The sequence below is a fragment of the Psittacula echo genome (genome assembly GCF_963264785.1).
Source record: "Psittacula echo genome assembly, chromosome: 14".
Lineage (NCBI taxonomy): Eukaryota > Metazoa > Chordata > Aves > Psittaciformes > Psittacidae > Psittacula > Psittacula echo.
In genome coordinates this window covers 13,037,044-13,048,537 of record NC_137750.1, presented here as the reverse complement: position 1 = coordinate 13,048,537, position 11,494 = coordinate 13,037,044, and the positions used below count along the sequence as shown (strand labels likewise).

Here is an 11,494-nt window from a genome sequence, read left to right as displayed (position 1 = left end):
AACCTCATCATTTGCTTTCCTATTTGATAAAGCTCATCAGATGGCTTTTGTTCAGCAGCTGGCATCTACATGACTTACTTGTACTCACATGATTTTTGTCGTTTTTAATGCTTTCATTTCTTGGATTAATTCTAAGACTTTCTGGTTAGTTTCTTTTCGGGGATTTCTGATGAGCTGTGTACCCTTCTCTGGCTTAAATTAGGGAATGCTTTCTTCTGATATATTTTGGGAGAGGCAAAGCTGCTTTTGGGGTATGTGACTTTGCTTCTTCTCTGACTGTCCATCTGCTTCTACTAATTGCAAGGAGGCAAAAACATGTTAGTGAACTCAATTGTTATTTGCTCTTTATCCTATCCCATGAGGTCAAATCAGGGTAGGATGTCTCAAAGGAAATGATAACTTTGTTTGGACATTTTAAAGACCAGTGGTCAGCTCATGCATACTCCTGTTGAAGGGTGGGGTAGGCAAATAATACAGTTGCATATTTAAAAGGTGAAATAATTTTGGGACATGTATAATAATAAAAACTACCTAATTTATGTAAATTATCTCTCCATCTCTTGGGCATTAGTCAGGTGCTCAGGAAGTTCTCCCACCACATGTTAATGCATAACCAACTATGTTTCAGGACTTCTTGTGTTAAGGATTAATCTGATGATTACCCTCAGCATCGCTATTGGTAACTCTGGTTTTGGCCTTTTGACTTCCATTACAGGACTGCAATCTTTGTTCTGCAACTGAATTTCCATTATAACCCAACTCAGGAGCACCGCTGGCTCAAGTGGGGCCACGGCCACAGTTTGGGTAATTCTGCAGAAAGATACAGGCAGTTACAGGAGGTGGGATGGAAAGGGCTCTACAGGCCTGATGGGTTAGAAACTAGAGGTCTGAATTCCAGTGACTTCAGGGCTGATCTGTGCTCCCACAAAAACCTTGGTTGGGGCATCTTTTGTTTGCCTTAAGGGAGGGGGCAGTGTGTGTATGTCCCTCCCCAGACTGGTGAGGAGACTGTAGGGGTGAGGAGAGTGCTTGACCATTGCTGTATGCCTCAGTTATCTCTAATACAGATCAGTGCATTTGAGAGATGTGGACTAATGAGAATGCTTGCCTGGTTTCTTCTGGGGAAACAAAAAGCTGTCTTGCAGCTTGCTGACATTTCTATAGTCACGTTGCACTGGCAGAACAGGCAGCACCAGTAGTTCTTTTGGAAAGACAGAACAAGGGCATCAAATGTGTTGTCCTCATCCCGGTCCCCCCACCCCTCCCCGCCATGTGAAAGGAGCTCTTTGAGTGCTAGGCGAGAGCGAGTCAGCGCAGCTCCTCATAGGGACATAAAGCCAGCTTTGTCCAGGCATTCAGTGCCGCAGACCATGCCACGCTGCTGCAGCCCTCCTTACCTGAGCAGTGCCAGGCCCTGCGCACTCCAGCCTGGTGGCAGCAGTCTGTGACCTGCTGCTTTGCTGCTTCACCTCCTCTGGGCTGGGGAGTGATCCTCCAGGCCCATGGGAATGTGAGCAGCAGTTCCTGGCAGGGTTGGTCTGTGAGGCTTTGGGAGAACTACAGTTGTGCTCCCCCAGACACACACATGCACACAAGTTAACATGCATTTGTTAGATCTCTGGTATGTTCAGACATGCCTTAAAGGGTTTATAATAAGAATAAATGAAGTGCTTACTCTTACTTTCCCCCTGTGTGACCCACTTTTTGCAGATGAAGTTGGTAATCCAGCTAGGGCACTCCTTGGGAAGGAGAAAAATCTCCATTTTGTTCTTTCCTGAAGTAAAAAAATTCTCTTCTAAAATACCTCTTGTTGCTGCTTGGCTGCAGGGCTTGATCTCTAAATGCCTCATGAAGTGTTTCTGCGTATCTACTATCAGCATTTTAATAGACAACTGCCACTTCTGCTGTGAAACCCAAGTTTTAAAAAGCACCTCTAAATTCTGCCCATTTTCTTAAAACAAGAAAAACAAGTAACTGCTGGGTGGTTCTTCACATCGTGAAATCAGTGTCTTCACTGGTTTAAGTTAGGGAGTGTACTAGAGGAGAAATTACTTCCTGCCTATATTCTAATGAGCATATCTCTGTCACCAAACTCTTTTTTACACACCCAAAAGTGCTGATGGCTGCCAGAAATCTTTTGAAGATTCCTGGAAGAATGTAATCATCTTCACATGGCCACTTTGCTAAGGCTGGTAGAGCTGGTTGTGCAATACTGCCTGAGCAAATGGACTGGTTTTCCTGGATGCAGGACTCCAGCCAACGTTTGGCTGCAGCTCTGAAACGTGTGTTAGCGGGTCAAGACCCAGGCTGTGTTATCTGAACAGTGCTTCCTTGTCAGCTCAGTCTGGACTCTCTTTCTGTGACTTAATTTACATTCCTGTTTCTTCAAATGTAGATTTCTTCAACTTCAAACCAGAAGCAATAAAATTAGAAGCTCTCTGATGTGGAAAGACATAGACATCCTCTCAACTCTGAGGTGTAGGGATCAACAGGACTCCTTTACACATTTATCCTAGAGCCACTGGACATGGAATATATATGGCCAACAATGCAGAATTAATAACTGCATATTTTATCCTGCCTTTTGCAGATCTCAAAGATCTGAAGTCACTTAGCAGAAGAGATTGACAGCTCTGTTTGTTCTACATGTGGGGAAGTGGAGGCAGAGAGACCTTAAGCAACTTGCCAGGAAGAGAACCCCAGTTCTGCCCCAGAACTTAATCCCTGTGATTCCTGCTGGAACAGGCATTCTCTGCAAAAAAAACCAAACCAAACCAGGCAAACCTCAAGTCTTCATCAAAAGACACCTTGTATTTGGAGGGTGGAGGTCTTGTCAATAAAAATAATTACCAGTTCATTTTCCCTTTTGTTTCCCAGATGTCGCCATGCTGCCATAGCAAAGTACTTTGGGGATGCCACTCCTCCTTGTAACAAGTGCTGTGACTACTGCAAGAACCCAGCAGCAGTGAAAAGACAATGGGAGTCACTGGAGAGGTGCAGCAACAGCTGGAGCAGGACCTGCATTGGGCCCACGAGCTCCTCTTGGGAGGGCTACGACCCAGAACTCTATGAAGGCGGAAGAAGAGGTTGCAGAGGTTTTAGCAGGTCTGTACTTGGCCGCTTCAAACTCAGCTCATAGGAGCTATCTGCTGGGAGGGCAGAGATTCTCTCCCAGCTGCAGGTCCAGCCGTTCCTATTTTCAGCACGTTTCTGTGTGGTGGTATTTTCCTCTAACTTCCTGGCAGCAGGAGCTGGAATTTAATTTTCCACACAGTTTGGCAGCCTGGAGCACATTCATGTCCCAGAGAGCCAAAAGCTGTTCTGACTGACCTAAGAAGTGCCCTGCAGAATGTAATTTGTTCAAGAAGCTAGCCTGACATTTTTGGAAAGCAGTAAGTGAGCTCAGCCTGTTCACAGTCACAAGGACCAAAACTGTTTGAATTGAGACCAGTGTGACAGCAAAATATGACATGGTCCAGACTTCATTTCCGTCTGTGGGTCAGCAGGCTGGGGGACACTGACAGGACTTGGTCACCACAGAGATATAATGGAGTGCCAGTGTCAGCTGCCAAATTTTAGTGTTTCCCTATCAGGCTGACAGCAAAAGGAAGATGTACAGTGGGAAACATGATAAACTCTGTAAAACACTTGGCAGTGTGGAGATGGCGACTTCTCTTCCTCCTTGTTCCTTGTGGCTGAGTTGCAGCAAAGGTGCAGCTGTGTCAGGATTCAAGCTTGGCTGCCTGGGAAGCTCTGCTGGATGTGCATCACTGCTGGCTGGCCTGGCCCCTGCTTTACCTCAGACAGCTTGAGCCTGGGAGCTTTGTTCTTCAGGCAAGTCCAGCTGAGTCAGAGGGAACTGGTGTCCTTGTGACCTGAATTTGATCTCAGGACTTGAGAAGACATGGCCAATGCTGTTCTAGAGCACTCTGCCACTTGACTTATTGAACCCCTCCATAACTTGATTGTAGCTCTGCCTTGGAAGTTGTAACAGTCAGTAGTCTTCAAGCTCTGATTTGTAATACCTGTTGGTTTTGGCTGTGACAGCTGTGGAAAACAGTAAATACTTGGGCTACATCTGGCGAGAATCAGCTGCTGCATTTCCGTATATCAGTGGAGAGATTTCATTTAATACAACAATACCACAACATTTAATTACTGGCACAGGGTGCCCAGAGAAGCTGTGGCCGCCCCATCCCTGGCAGTGTTCAAGGCCAGGTTGGACACAGGGGCTTGGAGCAAGCTGCTCCAGTGGAAGGTGTCCCTGCCTGTGGCAGGGGTTGGGACTGGATGAGCTTTAGGGTCCCTTCAACCCAAACCATTGTGTGATTCTGTAACAGTTTGTGAACAGCTGAGGCTGAGGAATGGCTGCTTTGCCCTTTCTGCCATTTCTGCTCCAGGGGCAGTAGAGACTGACGGATGGAGTAAGTGACACAAGGCAGTGACTCCTCAACCCCATGGGAGAATCTGGCAGAGCTTCTGAAATGGATGGCACCCTCCATTCTCAGAACACTAGTTATATGCTGCTAGTTCATGCTGCTGCTTACTAGTTCACAGGATTAACAAGTCCCACGAATTTTTGGAGAACGCTCACTGCTGTCAAGGTTTAGGGGTGGTAGTGAAACTAAAAGCTAAGACTTTTGTAATCATCTTTTGTAAATACTGTAAAAAGTGACCTTGGCTTTTGTAAGCCTGTCCCCTAGTTAATACTGCGGCTACAGAAATGTTTGTTCTTCTTTTCCTGCCTTATCTAGATATGATGAAGAAAGCAGTGGGAATGGGGATGAAACCAATGAAGAGAGTCGGAAACGGGAGTGGAACAACTTCTACAAAAAGCAGATGAGTCTGCGCAGAGTGAGTTGGTGTCCCCTTGTAAGAGATTCGTGGAGTGTTTGCTGTGGGCTTGTCTTACAGACATAAAGGCTTCCTGGCACTAATGAAAATAAGTTATTGCATGTTGCTGTTGCTTTTTTGGTTTTTACTTCTAGTACCTCTGCTTTTGCTGTGTTCTCCATGTTCTGGGTCAGTCCTATAATATGAAGAAATACAGCTTAATTCATGTACTGCAGTGCTAATCAAGAGGGTCCCGTTGTCTTTAATTCCTCTGATATTAGTAAAAACAGATTTTCCCACTCAACTTCTCTTGCACAGCTCTTTCCTATAGCAAAGGTGAGCTTTTTGGCTCTGATTCTCATTGTCTTCTTTCCCCCATTTTGGTGCCTTTTCAGTACCTTTGTAACTTCAGCATTAGTTTTCCCTGTAGCTGCTTCTAGACCTGCATGTGTATTGCAGGAATGGAAATGCTTGACTGATCTTTGTTTTCTTCCAGGGCAAAGAACCAGAAAAGGAAGATTTTGTTCCTCCAAGTAAGTATCTTCCTTGATTTATCATGGGTTTTCTTTGGGAGAAGAAAGTCTTGTATTTTGCAGCTGCATGTAATCTATACAGCATCAGCACTGGAGATATCAGTCCCTAGGCACAGAGGCTGGACATTTGGCTGTGGAAGCTTGGCTGGAGGAGATGGATCAGAGCTTAGCTTTGGTCAGGGTGAAGATATGGAATGCATCTTTCTGAACAACTTTTCAAAATAAGCAAGAGAGAAGAAAAACTCTGTCTAACCTGGCTTTGTAGGCTGTTTCTGCAGGGGTTATGCAGCAGCATCCAACTGGGCTTTAATGAAACTGCTGAAAACCTGTTCCCTTTGTAACTGTGCTACGTGGAGCCCTGTCTAGTAACATAGCTCTTACATTATTGTAAAAGAACACCTGGTAGTTCATGTTACTCTGTTCAGCCTCTTTTTTGTTGTTGTTGTTATTGTTGTTATTGTGGGGAGTGGAAAAGTTTCCTGAGAGCTGGCATTCCTTGAGAAGGGGTTTCCTGAGATGGGGAGGTTTTGGAAAGCTGTTAGTCATAAACTAACAAAAGAGACATTCTCATCCAGAGAGAAGAATCTTACTTTGGCTTCTGCCTACTTTTTTGGAGTTTGTAGCTCCTTCAGGTAACAAGGGTGACTGCAGTTATTTTTGGGGTGCCTGTGCAGGGAGGGGCACGTGGAGCAGTGCTAGACAGGTATCCCTCAGTGACAGCTGAGATGTTCTCCACCAGCCCCAGCCCTGCTATGACAAATATCTCTTCTGTGATAGGTTCAGACTGTCCCTTGAAGGATGCCATCAGCAGGAGGATCTCTAAGCTCACAGTGAAGGTAAGAAAGGCTGGTTCACATTCAGTCCTGTTGACTTGCAAAGAACAACAAAGATTCTGCCTGCCCTGTTCTTACTCCTTCAGGGATGGAAGTCCAAGGGGCACTATGATCTCTGTAGAGCATGACTCAGTATCCCATGTTTCCTAGGGACGGGAACACTGCTTGAAGATGCTTGAAGAAGCTTTGAGCACCAATCAAAAGGTTGCAGCAGCAGGAGGAAAAGGGTATGAGACAAGAGAAAAGGAGTAGCATGTTGAATCCCTTAATACAGGGCCTATTCTTCCCTCAGCAGCGTTACCATTCTCAGGGAATGTCATTTAAGTTATTTGATCCAAGAATGTAGTTTCACTTAACAGCTATGAGGATTCCTGTGTCTAATTCTGCTAGATCAGCTTGATCCTAGGAGTCGCAATTCTTCCGTGTCCCACAAGATGGGGATAATGTACTTCTCAAGCTGAGCAACTGGACAAGAGGACTTTGATTTAAAAGTGGTTTCAACACTCTTTCCATTCTCCAGCAATTCACTGCTGCATTCCTTAGGATTTACCTGGAAGTTGTCACTTATTCTTGCACCGGAGGGAGTGAATTTTGTAATTCCTGGGAGGTGCTTAACCATTAGTGTTCCCTTTGCAAATCTAGAAGTGTGTCTTGCCAGAAATCACGCTAGCCTGTGTTACAGGTCAGACCCTCATGCCTGTGCTGTGGAGCTGGAGTATGAAGCTTTCCGAACCAGTAAAATGGCAAACTCATACAAGGCAACTGTGCTAAAGAAGGTAGTGCCAATCATCTGCAGTTGTTCTCTTGAATGTGGTGTGGCCTCAGCTTGAGGGGATATTGGGTAGAGTTTGTAGGGGAAGGATGAAGGAGAAGCTTTGCTTTGCCTTGGATGTCTTCCAAATCTTTCCTTATTGTGTTTCCAGGAGGGCCCAGAATCATGTTGGTTTCACACCTTTGTTGGTTTTACAGGCTCTGGAAACCTACATACCAGTGCAGGCTTACCCAGATATCTTCTAGGGCTAGGAATAACAGGAATGGGGAGTTCTTCAGGCTGTAGCTGACAGCAGTGGAACCTTGGGTTAGGTCAGCTGGTTGCCATAAGTCTCTTTGAAGACATTTCTGTTCTTGAGATAGGTGTCTCTCCAGGGGAGACATTTATTTTGTCACCGTGGCTTTTAGTGTGTATGAAGGCAGGAACTCATTAAGATTTCTGGCCACTAGAGGATATTTCTGTTTTCAGGTAGCAGAAATCAACAAAGCCTCAAAACAAGGAGAGTTATTCTCAGTCTTTGGGTCTGCAACTGGTAGCAAGAGCAGCTTGGAAACAAAATCTGATTCTCCAGCAGAAGAGGACTTACTCCCTGCATCCCAGGTTTACTCAGTGAGTGAGTACATATGAACTGACAAGGAGGGAATGAGATCTTTGTCTATCACAGCCATAGCTGTGTATTTCTATTGCAATTACTTTCCCTGTCTGTCCTTTGGTTTTGGAGTGAGATCAATGAGTCATGCTGGTTCCTGTTAGTGAACAGAATTTATGTCCACGCCATATGTTAAAGAAGTTTTTCTGATCTTGCTCTAAACAAGGATGCTGTTTCCTTACTGTGGGAATGACTTAGGGCCTAAGACTTTAACCTAATCCATGTTCCTGATGTCTCAGGGGATGGTTAAGATGATGACTCGGTTTTTAGAGCCTTCCCCAGCTTATGGCTGTAACACTGGTGCATCATATGCAGAAACTTAGCTCCTGGAGGGTTCTGCACACAGAGCTTCCTTAATGCTCTCACATCCAAAATTTCTTCTTCTTTTCTCCCTAGTTCAAACCCAAGCGTGTGGGAGCAGGATTTCCAAGGAAATCCAGTTTGTTCCAGACAGCTTCAGAACTGCTGAAGATCCAGGAGAAGAGTGATGCAAAACCTGACAAAAAAGAAGCAGATTGCCCCAGTGGACAAGACAACAGTAACTCCAGTCTGGACCTGGACACCAGGAGTCCTGTTCTTCAGAAGAAAGAAATAGCAATGTGTGATAGTGCTGGGGTGGAAATACTCCATCCTGAAAAGAAGGGACAGCAACCCAATCCAGACACAAAAGCTGCCCTTTTGGGGAGCCCTAATAAGAAGTCCAAACGTAGCAAAAAGCAGCAAATGCTCACTGAAGCAGCTAAAAAAGAATCACAGGATATTTCCAAATTCTTCTCCCTCCCCAAAGGTGGGTCTAAAGCCAAAAGTTGCAGCTCAGCAAAGGAAGGTGGCTGTTCTGCAAGCACACTACCTCAGGTTTCTTCTCAAAGCGTGTGTCAAGAGAAACCAATACCTCAGGAAAACAAAGATGTCTCTGGAGAAGATGTGATTGGGCAACACCAGGCAGAGAATGAAGAACTGGAAGAGACACAAGTAGCACTGACTGAGAAAGAAGAGGATTTCAAGACCCATCAGGCTGCTGAATCTGAGCTCCTTCAGGAAGAAACTGATGTGAAATCCAGGTAACATCTCTACTTCTATGCTCCTTGTTGTTGCCCTGTTAATCAGCTGCAGAGCCCCACCAGCCCTGTCCTGTCTACAGATCTTGAGGCTGGTGAGGAAGGTTCATGCTTTACCATGGAGAGTCTTGTGACCACCAACAGCAAATGCAGTCATATCTTCACTGTGGACTGATTAAAATTGTCCTTCTCTCCACTCTTCCCACTAGTGCTGATGAAAACGTCACAGAAACTGAGCTAACTTTTGCTGAGGAAGGTGAGAGTAGGAAGCGACCAGGATCAGATGAGGTAAGACTTTAATGGGTGCTCATTTCCTGTCTTTTTTCTGCCTACCGTGTGCCAAGTTTCTCTCTGAGAGTCATAGAATCACAGTCTCCCAGACTGGTTTGGGTTGGAAAGGACCTTAAAGCTCGTCCAGCTCCTACCCCTGCCACAGGCAGGGACACCTTCCACTGGAGCAGCTTGCTCCAAGCCCCTGTGTCCAACCTGGCCTTGAACACTGCCAGGGATGGGGCAGCCACAGCTTCTCTGGGCACCCTGGGCCAGCACCTCAGCACCCTCACAGGGAAGAGCTTCTGCCTTAGAGCTCATCTCAGTCTCCCCTCGGGCAGGTTAAAGCCATTCCCCTTGGCCTGTCCCTACAGGCTCTTGTCCAAAGCCCCTCTCCAGTTTTGTTGTAGCCCCTTTAGGCACTGGAGCTGCTCTCAGGTCTCCCCTTAAGGAGCCTTCTCTTCTGCAGGCTGAACAAGCCCAGCTCTCAGCCTCTGTCCATAGCAGAGGTGCTCTAGTAAGCTGCTTTGTCAAATCAAAGGAACAACCCCATGCCAGTGACACATGGGACCACTCACAAGTGAACCATGCTCACAGCCTTCCTTGCATTCAGCCTCTGGTTCTGCATTTGGCATCTGAGAATGCCTCAGACTGAACAGGAGTGTGGCACTCCTGAAGTGGTTGGCTCTTCCCACAGGGTGTATTTTCAGCAGACATCCTGGGAATTTTTTTCCTGTCTGTTTTTCCCATGTAGGACAGGTCTAGCAGTGAGCTCCATAATAAGAGCACAAGGTAGTTCTAAATGTGGTAACTTAAAGGGTTTTTCTCAAAGTCCCTTTGTGTAAGAAATAGTGTATCATGTCTCTGCGGCAGAATGGGTCACAGAGCTACCTGCATGGTAATCACTGTAGGAAGAGGCTGCAGAATGCTGCAAAGATTCATGTTCTCAGCAGGCAGTGGCTGCTTGGAAGTGTAATGCTGCCATAGGAATTCATGGGTTTGGTTTTCTTCTGTCCCATCTCCAGGATATGGAAATTCCTGCAACAAAGCTGCTACGGACAGCAGCAAAATCCTCTATTCTGTCCCAGCCAGAAAGCAGAAGTGTTGGTCTAACAAAGAAGAAGGTGACTTTTGATCCAAACTTATTGCAGTGTGATAAAGAAGGGACCAGCAGGACCATACAGGCAGTGACCAAGGCCATGTCCCTCAAAGAGACAGCAGACATCGTCGTCAAATATTTGACCCCATTCTACAAGGATGGCAAATTTGCTTCCAAGGTAGGGCACAGCTCAAGACCCTCTTTAGCAGAAGCAGGCTGCATCATCCTAGTGATCTGGAGCTCTAGGAAGGGGAAGATGATCTAAACACCACATTTCATTTCCAGATCACATCTTGGCATGTGTTTCCATGAACGCAGCAACTCACCCCAAGAAGGGGTTTGTGTGGGATTTAGAGTGGTGGTTCCACACCTGGTTTTGATTGTTTATGTGTTCACTCTAAACTCTGGCATGTTTTCAAGAGCTCCTAGCTGTGAAGCGGCAACAGATCTAGGTCAGTTCTGGTGTAGTTTATTTGATGTGTTAGGGGAGGCAGCATATGTGTCCATGTGCTTCTCCAGTACTGCAGGGTCAGGTGTGTTTGCAGCACTCCTGTAGTCTGAATCTCTGAGTGGTTTGTGCTAACAGCCAGCAGAACAAAAGGAAACTGTCTGATGAGGTAACTGTGATGTCTTCTTTCTGCTATACCCCAATTCTGCAGGATCTGTTCAAGGGCTTTGCTCGGCACCTGTCTCACTTACTGACCGAAGAGCAGAACCCAGCCCGCAAGACTGGTGAGTTAGCAGCTGGGGAGAGTGCCAAGAATATTGGGCTCTTCTGATGCTAGATGGATCAAAGTCTTTAGAGGGGCAGATGTCTTGAGTATCTTCTCAAAGGTGGTGCTTCCTCTCTTGCAGTGAAGGAGGAAGCACAGAGACTCATCAAGGAGTTTTTCAAAACAAGGGTCAGGTGTGAAAGTGAGACAGACTGGCAGGAGCTGCAGAGCTCTGAGAGCTGACTCTCAGGTCATGTCGGCTGCTCTCCTCCAGTGGTGTGACCAGGGGAGCTTGAAGAACTCACCCATGGAGGGTTTCGTGGACCTTCAGGACTGAGCTTACTTTTCCAACAGCATTTTTGCTCACTTCTGGTCTTAGTGACACACAGTTCCAGGAAACCAGTTTCTGTGAATGTATGGAGAGTTTCTCCAGTAAGTGGGGTGCTGAAGCCCAGTGGTTGCTCACACCTTGCTAAGAGGTGTGAATTACTCATCTGCTGTGTAGGTTAGGGGCAACCACCCCAGATGTTCTCAGTGTCTCCAACCTCTATGCAGCAGTTTGCTCAGACTTTCCAACAGGGACTCTGCTTTGGGATGGCATCTTGCTTCCTAGATAGGTCCTCTCCTCGCTCCCCCATCTCTTAGTTCTTATTGCAATGTTGCCAATAGAAGCCTTATGCTAGAAGTTCACATGCTGTGCTCAGGGCTGCCGATGATTAAGTTGATGGTTGAGT

At 46.2% G+C, this 11,494-nt stretch overlaps 1 protein-coding gene across 1 annotated transcript in view; it reads left to right on the top strand.

The window, feature by feature from the left end:
- Nucleotides 1-11,208, top strand: part of RECQL5 (RecQ like helicase 5) — a gene marked incomplete at its 5' end in the record, with an annotated part of 37,426 nt that extends 26,218 nt beyond the window's left edge. The window contains 12 exons of the mRNA XM_080629267.1: nucleotides 2,878-3,105; nucleotides 4,755-4,854; nucleotides 5,330-5,366; nucleotides 6,144-6,202; nucleotides 6,350-6,426; nucleotides 6,882-6,975; nucleotides 7,440-7,580; nucleotides 8,017-8,681; nucleotides 8,888-8,966; nucleotides 9,974-10,225; nucleotides 10,707-10,779; nucleotides 10,903-11,208. Of these exons, the coding sequence (XP_080485393.1) occupies nucleotides 2,878-3,105; nucleotides 4,755-4,854; nucleotides 5,330-5,366; nucleotides 6,144-6,202; nucleotides 6,350-6,426; nucleotides 6,882-6,975; nucleotides 7,440-7,580; nucleotides 8,017-8,681; nucleotides 8,888-8,966; nucleotides 9,974-10,225; nucleotides 10,707-10,779; nucleotides 10,903-11,003 (1,906 nt within the window). The 3' untranslated portion in view covers nucleotides 11,004-11,208. The remainder of the gene's footprint in view (nucleotides 1-2,877; nucleotides 3,106-4,754; nucleotides 4,855-5,329; nucleotides 5,367-6,143; nucleotides 6,203-6,349; nucleotides 6,427-6,881; nucleotides 6,976-7,439; nucleotides 7,581-8,016; nucleotides 8,682-8,887; nucleotides 8,967-9,973; nucleotides 10,226-10,706; nucleotides 10,780-10,902) is intronic.
- Nucleotides 11,209-11,494: the final 286 nt, after the last annotated feature.